The following is a 15,576-nucleotide window of genomic DNA, read 5'->3' on the forward strand; positions in this document are numbered from 1 at the left end:
AGCATAAAGATAAACCACACTAATGATCATCCATGGGAGAGGGACACCCAGACAATGTCCTGCAAAATGAGAAATACTTATAAGACATAGTTTCATTCTAGACTGAGTCTCTTTCGCCATGCAATAAAATCATTAAGAAATTTTTAGTAATATTTTAATTAAAAATTTAGGTATAGAAAGAAGGTTGTATAGCTTTACATTAAAAATAAATGAGTATGTGACTTGGCTACTTGACACCAAATAGCTTGTGTCAGATTCACCTTCCCACCATAAAAAACTATACAATCTGGCCAAAATACAGAAAAAAATTCTTGGCAGGTGTATTAGTCTGTTCTCATTCTGCTAATAAAGACATACCCAAGACTGCATAATTTATAAAAGAAAGAGGTTTAGTGAACTTACAGTTCCACATGGCTGGGGAGACCTCACAATCATGATGGAAGGCAAAGGAAAAGTAAAGGCACATCTTACATGGCAGACAAGAGAGAGGGCATGTGCAGGGGAGCTCCCCTTTGTAAAACCATCAGATCTCGTGAGACTTACTCACTATCACAAGAACAGCACGGAAAAGACCCAACCCCATGATTCAGTTACCTCTCACCAGGTGCTGAGCATGGTTCAGGTGGGCTGGCTACATGTGGGAATTATAGGAGCCACAATTCAAGATGGGATCTGGGTAGGGACACAGCCAAACCATATCAGCAGGCATTGAAGAACATTGTTGTAGCAAGTCAGGTATGAGATCTTTAAGGAAGGTGAGGCACATGAGGTTAGTACCACATTTGCCAGGATTTTCCAGAAAGGCATCTTCCTGACCTTGGTACAGGAAAATTCGACCCAAACAGGGGTTAGTGGTCTTGGGAACCAAAAGAAGCAATGAATAGAGTTCAAAGCTGCTAAATTGGTTAGGAATTGGGGGTCAATGTACCATATGGGAGAGAGAAAGAACCTAGAAATGGGTGTGTAAATGCCATTTTGGTCCTTCTGTGACTCTTTAGCTATGTGACAGTCAGCTAAGAAGAGGGGAGACCTAGGAGAAAGCAACTGCTGGGATACAGAAAGCAGAAGAGATCATCAGAGACTGAAAACTTCCTGGAAAGCTACTGGAGTTCAGATCCAGCCAAACTGGGAAATGTTGGTAAACAACTGAGAACTCAGTTGGGACTCTAAAAATTCTTAGGAGAGGTACAGTATCCCAGGAGTGAGGCATATGTTCTAAGAGGAAAATAAAATATAATTACCATAACACAGCTTAAAACTAGGTCTTGAGAGCAGCAAGATGATCTACAAGTAATTACAAATTCTGCCCAGAAAAAAAATTCAAAATTCTTGAGTATTTCTATATCATATTATCCACAAATTCAGCAAACTTTAAAAAAAATACCAAATATACAGAAAAGCAGGTAAAACAGACTGATAAGAAATAAATCAGTTATTAAAAACAAATTCATACATAATCCAGGTATTGGAGTTAATAGATAGGGCATCATAACATCTATGATCATTATAAAGGAAAGAAGGAAAAAATGAAAGACAAAACAGGTTTGTCAGATTTCTTTCTGGAAGCTTTAAAATGCTCACTTTATTTTCATAGATTCTAATTTCCTAAATAATGTTTGATATTTCAAGCAAAAATCATAGCATTGTCTAGTGTTATTCTAAATGTATGTAAGACAATTATACTACAAATTTGAGACAGTAAAGAGACATAATATGACAGAGGGTTGCTATACTTCACTCAGACTGGAATAAAGATGATACCAATTGACTGTGATAATGTATATATAAAGGAATATATACTAAGCTATAAAATGCAACCACTAAGCTATAAAATGCAACCAAAAAAACTATAAAAAAGAAGATACACTATAAACACTATGAATAATAAAATGGAATTCTAAAACAAATGTTCAAGTAGCCCACAGCAAGTCATGAAAAATAAGCAGAGAAACAAGAATTGATACAGAAAACAAAAAATGTCAGGCTTATGCATTAAAGTATCAATAATTCATTTAATTATGAATGGTCTACCAAGAGACAGATAATAGAAGAGTGTATTTAAAAGTATGACCCTTTCTTATATGTTTTTTGTATGCTGTGTACAAGAAACTCACCTGAAATTTACCAATACAGGGCCGGCCAAATTAAAAGGATGAAAAAAGATATATTACACAAACATTAATGAAAGGAAAGCAAGAGTGCCTGTATGTATATCAGATAAAGCAAAGAAAATTACCAGAAACAGAGAGACTATATAACGATCAAAGGTTTAATCTATGAAGAAGACAGCAATTTTAAAAGTATATTAACGAAACAACAGAGCTTCAAAATATGTGATGTGAAAACTGCCAGAACTAAGGCGGGTCGGGCTCAGACCAGCGCTGCGTCATAATGTAAAGTGTAACAAGGGGGCCGGGGGTGGGTGGGGGGGGGGCAGCATGGGCCTGTGAGGCCTGTGGGTGCCCGCGATCCCCAGCTCCCCCCGCAGCCGGCTCCGCAGTGGTCCGCTCGGGTTGTTTGCCGCGTACGGATTCAGGTTCCAGACCGAAGGCTGCGTGTTCTCCACCGCTTGTTGTGGCCAGTGTTACTGCGGTGACCGCCAGAGCAGCATTGCCGCTATGGAGGAGCCCGGTGCTACCCTTCAGCCCTACTTGGGGCTGGTCCTGGAAGAGCTACGCAAAGTTGTGGCAGCACTGCCTGAGAGTATGAGACTAGATTCAAATCCTTATGGTTTTCCATCGGAACTGGTGGTATGTGCAGCTGTTGTTGGATTTTTTGTTGTTCTCCTTTTTCTGTGGAGAAGTTTTAGATCGGTTAGGAGTCGGCTTTATGTGGGAAGAGAGCAAAAACTTGGTGCAACGCTTTCTGGACTCATTGAAGAAAAATGTAAACTACTTGAAAAATTTAGCCTTATTCAAAAAGAGTATGAAGGCTATGAAGTAGAGTCATCTTTAGAGAATGCCAGCTTTGAGAAGGCGGCAGCAGAAGCACGAAGTTTGGAGGCAACCTGTGAAAAGCTAAACAGGTCCAATTCTGAACTTGAGGATGAAATCCTCTGTCTAGCAAAAGAGTTAAAAGAAGAGAAATCTAAACATTCTCAACAAGATGAATTGATGATGGCGGATATTTCAAAAAGGATACAGTCTCTAGAAGATGAGGCAAAATCCCTCAAATCACAAATAGCTGAAGCCAAAATCATCTGCAAGATATTTAAAATAACCGAAGAACGATGGGCGATAGCAATAAAAGATGCTTTGAATGAAAATTCTCATCAGGAAAGCCAGAAACAGCTTTTGCAAGAAGCTGAAGTATGGAAAGAACAAGAAAGTGAACTTAATAAACAGAAAATAACATTTGAAGACTCCAAAGTACACGCAGAACAAGTTCTGAATGATAAAGAAAATCACATCAAGACTCTGACTGGACACTTGCTAAAGATGAAAGATCAGGTTGCTGTGCTTGAAGAAGACACAACGGATGATGATAACTTGGAATTAGAAGTGAACAGTCAATTGGAAAATGGTGCTTACTTAGACGATCCTCCAAAAGGAGCTTTGAAGAAACTGATTCATGCTGCAAAGTTAAATGTTTCTTTCAAAACCTTAGAAGGAGAAAGAAACCGCATTATTATTCAGTTATCTGAAGTTGATAAAACAAAGGAAGAGCTTACAGAGTATATGAAAAATATTCAGACTCAACAAGCATCTTTGCAGTCAGAAAACCTACATTTTGAAAGTGAGAATCAGAAGCTTCAACAGAAACTTAAAATAATGACTGAATTATATCAAGAAAATGAAATGAAACTCCACAGGAAATTGACAATAGAGGAAAATTACCGGATAGAGGAAGAAGAGAAGCTTTCTAAAGTGGAAGAAAAGATCAGCCATGCCACTGAAGAGCTGGAGACCTATAGAAAGCTCGCCAAAGACCTTGAAGAAGAATTGGAGAGAACTGTTCATTTTTATCAAAAGCAGGTTATTTCCTACGAGAAAAAAGAACATGATAATTGGTTGGCAGCTCGGACTGCTGAAAGAAACCTCAATGATTTAAGGAAAGAAAATGCTCACAACAGACAAAAATTAACTGAAACAGAGTTGAAATTTGAACTTTTAGAAAAAGATCCTAATGCACTCGATGTTTCAAATACAGCATTTGGCAGAGAGGATTCCCCATATGGTCCCGCACCATTGGGTCAGCCTTCATCTGAAACGAGAGCTTTTCCCTCTCCTCAAACTTTGTTGGAGGATCCACTCAGACTCTCACCTGTGCTTCCAGCGGGAGGAGGAAGAGGCCCAAGCGGCCCAGGGAATCCCCTGGACCATCATGTTACCAATGGAAGAGGAGAACCAAGCTGTGACAGGTTAATCGATCCTCACAGGGCTCTTTCTGACACTGGGTCCCTGAGATCTCCGTGGGAACAGGACCGCAGGATGTTGTTTCCTCCACCAGGGCAATCATATCCTGATTCAGCTCTTCCTCCACAAAGGGAAGACAGATTTTATTCTAATTCTGATAGACTGTCTGGACCAGCAGAACCCATTAGTTTTAATATGCCTTCTTTGGATAAAATGGATGGGTCAATGCCTTCAGAAATGGAATCCAGTAGAAATGATGCCAAAGATGATCCTGGTAATTCAAATGTGCCTGATTCATCTCTCCCTGCTGAAAATGAAGCATCTGGCCCCAGCTTTATTCCTCCACCTCTTGCTCCAATCAGCGGTCCATTGTTTCCAGTGGATACAAGCGGCCCGTTCATGAGAAGAGGACCTCCTTTCCCCCGACTTCCTCCAGGAACCATGTTTGGAGCTTCTCGAGGTTATCTTCCACCAAGGGATTTCCCAGGTCCACCACATGCTCCATTTGCAAGAGAAACATCTATCCACCGAGGGGTTTACCTCCTTACCTTCATCCGAGACCTGGATTTTACCCCAACCCCACATTCTGAAGGTAGAAGCGAGTTCCCTTCAGGATTGATTCCGCCTTCACTGCTACTAACATCCAGAACCACAGCAAGAAACCTGACAATATTTTTGCTTTCTTCAAAAGTAATTTTGACTGATCTCATTTTCAGTTTAAGTAACTGCTGTTACTTAAATGATTACGCTTTTCTCAAATTGAAGTTTAATGGAATTATAGTTCTCAGAATAGTATTTCGTAAGTAAAGATGGTTTAAATATGAATCTTATGAGTAAATCATTTCCATTTTATTATATTCTAGATCATATAACTTTTAATTTGGTGAACTAATCCACTCTTAGAGAAACAATAGTGGGAGTTTTATATATGTAATCTTGCAGGTGGGGAGACTTTAAATTCTAAAGGTGGTGGTGTCTTCATGCCAAGAACTGTATTCACTGTGGTTGTAGATAAATGTGAAAGTAACTTTATGCTTAATTAAATAAATTTTCGTTGATGTTTTTAAAAAAGAAAACTGCCAGAACTGAAAGGAGATATAGATGAATCCACAATTATAGTTAGAAATTTCCTCATGCCTTTTTCAATAATTGATAGAACTAGACAGAAAGTCAGCAAGGAGTGTTGGCTTTGGCAGCACTTTCTAAAATCAGAATGATGCAGACAAGATTAAAACGGTTCTTGCATATAGATTACACAAAATTTTATGAAGCATTTCATATTTTAAAAAAGAGAAAAAAAAGAAAATCAACAAGAATATGAAACAACTTAAAATGCCATTAACCAAAAGAATCTATTTGGCATTTACAGAATATTCCACACAATAACAGCAGAATACACATATTTTTTTGAGTGCTGACAAAACACATGGCAAGATAGAGCTGTCCTAGGCCCTAAAACTCGCCACAACAAATTTAAAAGCGATAGTAATCATCCAGAGCAGGTGAAAACCAGAAATCATTGTAGGGAATCCAATTGGAAATCAGCATAAGAAAGATATGAAAATTCCCAACACTTGGAAATTTAAAAACACACTTCTAAATAATCTATCAGTCAAAGAAGTCTCAAGGAAAAAATTTAAAAATACATTGAACTGGATAAACATGAAACTGTGACAAAGCAAAGTACTGAGAAGGAAACTTATAGCAATAAATGCAAGCATTAGTAAAGAGGGAAAGTCTCGAGTGAGCAACAGATTCCCACCTCAGGAACCTAGAAAAAGAAGAGCAGAATAAACTCAAAGCAAGTAGAGGGTGGGGATTACTGAAGATAAGAACAGAAAACACTTACATTTAAAAGAGAAAAACAATAGTTAAATCAATGAAACAAAGAGATAGCTCTGTTAAAAGATTAATAAAATTTAGCAAACTGAAGCAGAAATTAAAAGGAAAAATCACAAATTTTAAAGATCATAATGAAACAGGCGATATCACTACAGACATAACCGCACATAACAAAGGACAATCAAGGAATATTACAAACAACTCCACACACATAAATTAGACAACTTAGACAAAATGGACAAAATGCAGTGTTCCTCCTGCAACACAAACTAACTCAACTCACCACGCATGAATAGATCATTTGAATAATTCTGTAACCATTAAGAAAATAGAATTCATAATTTTAAAACTACCAAAAAAGAAATATTTAGGTTTAGATGGTTTCACTGGAAAATTCTAACATGTTTTTAAAAAGTTAACACCAATTCTACACAATCTTTTCCGTAAAACAATAAAAGAGAGAACATTTCCCAATTTATTTTTTGAAGCTATTATTACAGTGATACCAAAACCAGGAGAGAGAGAGAGAGAGTGTGTGTGTGTGTGTGTGGGTATACACACATACACACACCTATACATATATATATATATAAAGATATATAACTTACTTAATAAATAGAGTTCTACAGTATCTTTTTCAAAATTTACCCATGTCCAGAGGGGGAACTGTTTCCAGAAAAACAAACCTGATTAAATCTCAAAAAGTCAATCAAAATAATCCACCGTGTTAACAAACAAAAGAAGGAAAGTTACATTATATCAGTTGATGCATAATAAACATTTAACACATTTCGATATCCATTCATGATAAAAGCTTTCTATAAAGCAGAAATAGAGGAAACTTCATCCACTTGATAAAAAGCACGTACAAAAAGCTAACATGATACAGTCACGTGTTGTTTAACGATGCGGATACGTTCCGAGAAATGTGTGGTCAAGTGATTTTGACATTGTGCGAACGTCGTAGAGTGTACTTACACAAACCTAGATGGTATATATAGTAGCCACTATACACCTAAGCTATATGGAATAGCTCATCGCTCCTAGGAGACAAACTGTATGGCATATTACTGTACTGAATACTATAGGCAATTATAACACAGTGTTACATTTACGGTAACAATATGGTAATACCAACTATGGTATTTATGTATCTGAGCATATCTAAATACATAAAATGTACAGTAAAAAATATAACATAAAAGATTTTTTAAATGGCATACCTATATAGGACACTTACCATAAATGGAGCTTGCAGGACTGGAAGTTGCCTGGGCGAGTGAGTGAGTGAGGAGTGGTGAGTGAATATGAAGGCCTAGGACATTACTGTATGATACTGTAGACTTTATAAACACTGTACACTTAGGCTACACTGAATTTATTAAAACACTTTTCTTTCTTCAACAATAAATTAACCTTAGCTTACTATAACTTTTACTTTATAAACTTTTTAATTTTTAATAACAATTTGATTCTACTTTGTAATAACAACTTAAAACACAAATATTATGAAGCTCTACAAAAAATTTTCTTTTTTATATCTTTGTTCTACGAACATTTTTCTAATTGTGAAATTTTTTAATTTTATTGTTTGCTTTTTTTTATTAAAAACTAAGACACAAATACACACATCAGCCTAAGTCTACCTAGTATCAAGATCATCGATATCAGTCTTCCACTTCCACATCTTGTTCCACTGAAAGGTCTTCACGGGTAAGAGCATGCATGAGGCTGTCGTCTCCTATGATAGCAATGCCTTCTTCTGGAATACCTCTTGATGGACTTGCCTGAGACTGTTTAGCAGTTAACTTTTTTTTTATAAGTAAAAGGAGTACACTCTAAAATAATGACAAAGGCCAGGCACAGTGGCTCACACCCGTAATCTCAGTACCTTGGGAGGCTGAGGCACGTAGATCATCTGCAGTCAGGAGTTCAAGAAAATCTTGACCAACATGGTGAAACCTGTCTCTACCAAAAATATAAAAAATTAGCCAAGCATGGTGCCACACACCTATAATCTCAGCTACTTGGGGGGCTGAGACACAAGAATCACTTGAACCCAGGAGGCAGAAGTTGCAGTGAGCTGAGATTCCACCACTGCACTCCAGCCTGGGCAACAGAGCAAGACTCCATCTCCAAAATAAAATAAAATAATGACAAAAATTTTAGTAGAGTGTAGTAAATGCATAGTAAAATACATAGTTGTTTGCTTTTATACCAAACTGGGAGTGCAGTAGGATTGTTTACAGCAGCAATCCCACAAACATGTAAGTAATGCATTGTGCTACAACATTATTATGGCTATGACATCAGTTGGCAATATGATTTTTTCACCCCCATTACAATCTTGTGGGACCACTCTCATATATGCAGTCCATCACTGACCAAAGTGTTATGTAGGACATAGCTATACTAACATCCTATTTAGTGGTGAAAGACTGAATGGTCTCTCTCTAAAATCAAGAATAAAGGAACTATATCTGCTTTTATCACCCTTATGCAAAACAGTGCTAGAAGTTATACACTGTGCAATAAGACAAGAAAATAATTAAACAACATACAGATCAGAATGGAAAAAATAGAACAGTCCCTACTTACAACAGACATGACTTTCTACATAGAAATCCAAACAAATCTATTTTAGAAACCTCCTTAAATTAAGAAGTGAGTCCATTAAGGTCACAGAATTTAAGATAAACACAATCAAATTAATTCTATTTCTATATACAGACATAACTCATTTTATCATTCTGCAATTTATTGTGCTTCATAGATACTGCATTTCCATTGTGTTAAAATTTTCTGGCTAATCTGCCTCAAGCAAGTCTATCTGCACCATTTTTCCAACAGCATGTTCTCGTTTTGTGTCCTAGGTCAAATTTTAATAATCTGTACAGTATTTTAAACTGGTTTATTATTATTATTATGTCTGTTATGATCTGTGATAGGTGATCTTTGATGTTAACTATTGTAATTGTTTTAGGGCAGCATAAGCACGTCCACATAAGACAGCAAACTTAACTGATAAATGTTGTATGTGTTCTGACTGCTCCACTGACAGGTCATTTCCCTCTCTCTCTTCCTTTTCTGACCTCCCTAGTCCCTGAGACACAACAATGTTGAAGCTAAGCCAATTAACCACCCTACAATGTCCTCTAAATGTTCAAGTGAACGTCATTAAATTAAAAGCTAGAAATTATTAAGCTTAGTGAGAAAGGCATGCCAAGTAAGTATAAATCCAGAGTTGTCCAACTTGAGCTGAAGTGCTATTAGACCTGCCAAGTCATAAGACTGAATGGTCACAGCAACCATCTATCCTATAATGGATGCATTATGTTTTAGAGCAAGAGAAAATGCAAAAGACAAAAGAAGGCTAAATGAACAGTTGGCCCAGATCCCTGTATCACTGATGCCTCTCTCTCAGCTTATATATACAGTCCCCTAGGTCCTTCCAACCAGCTGATACCTTAGTAAACAAGCCAGACCTAATTCAAGGACACTTTGGCTAGCTATATTGGCACAATACATCAACCACTCAGATGTGGGACCTCAAATGTAATCCATGAAAGTAAACCTACTCTGATAAGTAGAATACATAGATTCATCCCCATCCATAGAAAGCATTCAGAAAACAGGAGCTGGCCCTGTGCTTTTACAGAGCTTTATCCTTCCCATAAGGGCAGGACCAGACATTATCAAAAAAAAAAGGAAAATTTTCAAAAGTAAATTTTGCTCAATCCTTAGGCCTTATCCATTCTTCTTCTAGACAGATAAACGAGCCCCAGAGATTATTTAAAATGAATCTCTAACATCTACAGATTGATGCTCAAAAATAAAGGGTCTGAGTTTCTATCTAAAATTATCTGATGATTAAGACCTTGGAATTCAAGTTTATTCTCTCACCAGCTTCCAGGTATTTGGGAAAGCAGCCTACACTAAAAGAAATGACTGCAGGAATTAATGTCAAGGTTTTATTTTACCGCCAAACAAACCTAGGCATGGATCTTTGCATCTCCCAAGCGCTTTCTGAATGTTTGGGGAAGGAATAGCGTAAATATTCATGAAACTCTAACAAATTCACATATTTTGGTAGCTGTGATAGCCATGTGGTCCCAGGATATTACTTTAGATAATATATGTATCCTTTCAGTTACAAAAGCATTTTCTGTTCTTGCCTTAATCTCATTCTCTTTATCACTGTGGCTTCCTCAGAGACAGAATGAGACAGAGGCTCAGCTCTCTGCCCCTAGAAGAATAACAGTGGTCGGGTTCTTCATGTCTTTATGGAAATCATGCTAGTGCAAGTGAAGCCTATTTTCTCATGCGTTACACAAAGCTCTCATGACAGTTGGGAAGTACTCTGCGGAGGTGATGACTTACTAAAACCTTCCCTTCTCAAAAGCACTTGAAGAGGCAAGATCCTTCCTTGGCAGTTCTCAGATGGGCAGCAGAGTTGCCAGCACCATCAGTAAACTCAGCCACACTGTAGAAATGTTTGCCTTTTTTATATGAAGATTATCTAGGTTCTTACACAGCAATCATCTCTAGACACCTGGATTTCCTAACTGCCTTTGTGAGTTCTGGTCAAATATAATTTAAGGTCATTTTCATTGTTTGTTTGCTTTTACCGTCACACTTTAATATCATGCAGAAGTACATTTCTACTCTCTTAATGCTCAAATTTTGCTCACCAATAGTTTTAGATAATAGGATAATATGAGTAAAATATATTAATAGATGTCAGCATATTATCAATCAGTATGTTAATATATTAAAGCAATCAATATGTTAATGGTTATTTTCGCTGGTGGCTTTTTTTAAGTTCAAGAAATGTCTGTGTGCAAGTGACTCTGGTAAATGTTTAACATTAACAAAAAAGACCAGCACTTTTTTCTTTAAAATTTTTTTTTCATAGAATTACTATTTTAAAAATTTTTTAGAAGAGATGAAGTCTCTATGTTGCCCAGGCTGGTTTCGAACTCCTGGGTTCCAGCGAACCTCCTTCCTCAGCCTCCCAAAGTGCTTAGATTACAGGCATGAGCCACCAAGCATAGCCCAGCACTTTATTTTTAAAAAGGCTTAAAGTGTCACATACAGAAGCTCGTCAAGTTAACAAGTGTACAGAAGCTTGTTTACTTATTATACACAATCTTATGAGGCCACACAATCTGAGCAATGATTAGGAGCTCAAAGTTTAGATCCAATCTCAGGACAACATGAAATAAATGATAAGAAATCAATAAATAACTGCAAATTATTTTATTTTCTTCAGCATGAACATGACACTTATCCTTAGAATGGTAGTAGGAAAAGTCCCATGCAAATGAAATTCTTTTTAGTCAGTTTTGCAGGATTAAATTTATAACTTTATGGACATTTAAATGGAGGATTATTGCTCATCCTTGCTATCTCCAAGACAATATATTTTACATAAAAAATGAGAATGAAATTTAAGCAAAAATGACAATATCATGCTTATGCTAACATTTTAATTGTGGGATCAAGGAGGCCTGAGTTCAATCAGAGAATTCAGAGACTCCTTCTGCAGCTTTCCTCATAAATTCATCGAACTATTGCCAATCACCTGCATAGACAATGCTTAAAACTGTGTATTCTAGAGTGTTTATCAATAGTAAGCCCAAATCCAACAAAAGCTACTGACCCTGTTTTCATGTTTAGATAATGACACAGTGCAAATCTATTCAGTCATTCACATAAATGCTCACCTAAATATTGTGGAAAACTAAATAACAAAAAATAAGATTCTGGGCTAAAAAATAATTCTTTACACTTGGATAAGAAAAGATTTTGTGAGATATTTGCTGTGGAGGTGATGATCAGTGCAAGAGTGGAAAGTTTAAGAGGTGAATGACCACTGGTGTATTTGGCTGATGCTGTGTCTAACCTTAGTATAGCCTGCCCTTAATTAAACCTTCCACTTTAAGATTAAACTTAATGCGGTTTTAAGACTTTGACATGTGTATCAGTTAGTGTTCATTGTTTCTGAAACAGCAGAGAAAAACTCTGAATAATACGACCAAGGAAAAGAAGAATTTATTTGAAGGATATGAGATAGTTCACTGAATCAAACAAAAACTGTGTATTAGATTGACATGTAACATTCATCCCTGAAAGGCCTGAGCCAAATTTTCTTTTAAAAAAGACCAAAAGAATATATCAACATGTGACCACGTTTATTTTGAAATTTTAGGCTTTATCTAAAAATTAACAAAATAAAAAAGAAACCTATGTATATGTGTGCACATTTTGTTTGTTTTTGTTTTTGTTTTGGAGACGGAGTCTCACTCTGTTGCCCAGGCTGGAGAGCAGTGGCATGATCTCGGCTCACTGCAAGCTCCGCCTCCCAGGATCAAGCAATTCTCCTGCCTCAGCCTCCCAAGTAGCTGGGACTACAGGTGCATGCCGCCACGCTGGGCTAATTTTTTGAATTTTTAGTAGAAATGGGGTTTCACCATTTGTCAATGCTGGTCTTGAACTCCTGAGCTCAGGCAATCTGCCCGCCTCAGCCTCCCAAAGTGCTGGGATTACAGGCGTGCGCCACTGTGCCCAGACTGCATATATTTTTTAAACATTCATTTTAGCATTACCAAATGGTCTTGAAGCATTCATTTAAAAACACAAAAACTCACTGCAGCTGTCTGTGAACACTTTTCTCCTTCGCCAAAGAGTGCTGAACAAGTTAAAATGAATCTGTTTTTAAACACTTCTCCTAAACCATGAGTATTAACTTGATTTCCTGTCATAGAGATGTGGGAGACAATATAACATCCATCACAGAGTTCCTCCTACTGGGATTTCCCGTTGGTCCAAGGATTCAGATGCTCCTCGTTGGGCTCTTCTCCCTGTTCTATGTCTTCACCCTGCTGGGGAACAGGACCATCCTAGGGCTCATCTCACTGGACTCCAGACTGCACACCCATGTACTTCTTCCTCTCACACCTGGCGGTTGTCGACATCGCCTACGCCTGCAACACGGTGCCCCAGATGCTGGTGAACCTCCTGCGTCCAGCCAAGCCCATCTCCTTGGCGGGCTGCATGACACAGACCTTTCTCTTTTCCACTTTTGCTGACACAGAATGTCTCCTCCTGGTGGTGATGTCCTAGGATCGGTACGTGGCCATCTGCCACCCACTCCAATATTTGGCCATCATGACCTGGAGAGTCTGCATCACCCTCGCGGTGACTTCCTGGACCACTGGAGTCCTTTTATCCTTGGTTCATCTTGTGTTACTTCTACCTTTACCCTTCTGTAGGCCCCAGAAAATTAATCACTTTTTTTGTGAAATCTTGGCTGTTCTCAAACTTGCCTGCGCAGATAGCCACATCAATGAGAACATGGTCTTGGCTGGAGCAATTTCTGGGCTGGTGGGACCGTTGTCCACAATTGTAGTTTCATATATGTGCATCCTCTGTGCTGTCCTTCAGATCCAATCAAGGGGAAGTCAGAGGAAAGCCTTCTCCACCTGCTTCTCTCACCTCTGTGTGGTTGGACTCTTTTATGGCACAGCCATTATCATGTATGCTGGACCCAGATATGGGAACCCCAAGGAGCAGAAGAAATATCTCCTGCTGTTTCACAGCCTCTTTAATCCCATGCTCAATCCCCTTATCTATAGTCTTAGGAACTCAGAAGTGAAGAATACTTTGAAGAGAGTGCTGGGAGTAGAAAGGGCTTTATGAAAAGGATTATGGCATTGTGATTGACAGTGACCTAGGAAGTTACATTGTTGAGCGGTTCTTAACCCAACCCTGTACTGATGGGACCTCTGCCCTCCATGGACATGAGGATTATCTGAGACATTTATTTAAAATGGAGCTATCTCCTGCCCTACCTTTAAATGACTGATTCAGCAGATGTGGGATTAAATTCCAGAAATTTATCTCTTCAAATTGTGCTGCAGCTACTCCACACCAGGACAATACCCCTTATGACATCCTCATTAGCTTTTGATCCAGTCCCATACCTTCCATAATGTTTTCCTCAAAACATTGGTCCCTTCAGAGGGCTTTAAAAATAAGTTCTGTGGTCAAATAAGTTTGAGACTTACTTCATATCAGATGCCTCTGTCTAGGGATCACAATTCATATTAACATAGTGAATGCTGTAAAAATTTCTCTAGGAAAGAATAATTCTATTCCAGCTTTAAGCCAGTGTTTTCTAAACTTATGTGAGCACATAAAATTTCCTTTGTAATAGTTAGTAACAGTTTCCTGGAACAGGAGATCTTGATATTAATTGACTCGTTGTGAATACTTCCTACAGCCCCCTTCTAGGGCAGAATGATTTTTTCTTTTCCTTGCAAAGTGAGCCTCTAAGGAGATATAGTTCTGAGCATTATGCCTCGATCAGTCTGTAAAAATCTGGGCTCTGTTTGGATACAGACCGTGAGGTACCCTGTCTCTACTGTTCAATGGTGGATCATCTAAAGAAAATAAATCCAACCCTGTCCTCCATCATGGATTGGCATTCCTACTATAGAAGCTTCAGGAGATGACCTCATTCAACCTCACAATCTTCTAAATTTGAGATTTTAAAAAATATGATTCAGTATACATCTTCCTGTGTTTGCCACTGAATGAAATCAATCTAATTTTTCTAACTCAGGGTTTTCAAGATAAACCCAAATTTCTCAAAAAAAGAAAAATGCAGAAAGACTTCCAAATCCACCACCTACACACTTAAAAGTTGTAGCAGCTTCTTATGCCATGGGAAACATGTCATTTTGAGATGATATTTTTTCTAGGTTTAAGTTTGGTCTTAAACATTTATATTTAATTTCTTATTGTCTTAGTTCAAAAAATTTACTTTTGTATCTAAAATAACTTTTTACACAATAACTGAGTGTCATATCATGTTAGATATAAAACTGTGTCCTAAAACTATATATATATATATATATATATATATATATATATATTTTTTTTTTTTTTTTGAGACGGAATCTTGCTCTATCGCCCAGGCTGAAGTGCAGTGGTGCGATCTCAGCGCACTGCAACCTCTGCCTCCTGGGTTCAAGCGATTCTCCTGCCTCAGCCTCCTGAGTAGCTGGGACTACAGGCATGTGCCACCACGCATAGCTAATTTTTGTATTTTTAGTAGAGACAGGGTTCCACCATGTTGGCCGTGCTGGTCTCGAACTCCAGACCTCAGTTGATTCACCCACCTCGGCCTCCCAAAGTGCTGGGATTACAGGCATGAGCCATCCTGCCCGGCCTATTTTATACTTTTTATACTTTTTATATAGTATAAAAATACTTTTAAAACTATATTTTTTATTTTATAAAAAGTATACCATAATATAATTTTTATACTATATACCATATTATATTTTTATAAATATTGTTTCCATTTGCTACT

General features: G+C 37.6%; 2 protein-coding genes and 1 non-coding gene across 3 annotated transcripts; all 3 read left to right on the forward strand.

Moving 5' to 3' along the window:
• The first annotated feature begins 2,606 nt into the window (after positions 1-2,606).
• On the forward strand, positions 2,607-5,078 carry LOC129485146 (cTAGE family member 9-like). Its single transcript, XM_055284369.1, is given in 2 exon segments — positions 2,607-4,863; positions 4,866-5,078. Coding segments are annotated over 2 exon segments (2,325 nt in total). The 5' UTR covers positions 2,607-2,618; the 3' UTR covers positions 4,946-5,078.
• Positions 5,079-5,537: 459 nt separating this feature from the next.
• LOC129485536 (U6 spliceosomal RNA) lies at positions 5,538-5,640 on the forward strand. Its single transcript, XR_008658681.1, has one exon. It is a non-coding gene; the product is annotated as a U6 spliceosomal RNA (small nuclear RNA).
• A 7,294-nt stretch (positions 5,641-12,934) lies between these two features.
• On the forward strand, positions 12,935-13,898 carry OR2A7 (olfactory receptor family 2 subfamily A member 7). Its single transcript, XM_055284714.1, is given in 2 exon segments — positions 12,935-13,131; positions 13,133-13,898. Coding segments are annotated over 2 exon segments (963 nt in total).
• The last annotated feature ends 1,678 nt before the right edge of the window (positions 13,899-15,576 follow it).

Source organism: Symphalangus syndactylus, chromosome 6 (assembly GCF_028878055.3).
Source record: "Symphalangus syndactylus isolate Jambi chromosome 6, NHGRI_mSymSyn1-v2.1_pri, whole genome shotgun sequence".
NCBI lineage: Eukaryota > Metazoa > Chordata > Mammalia > Primates > Hylobatidae > Symphalangus > Symphalangus syndactylus.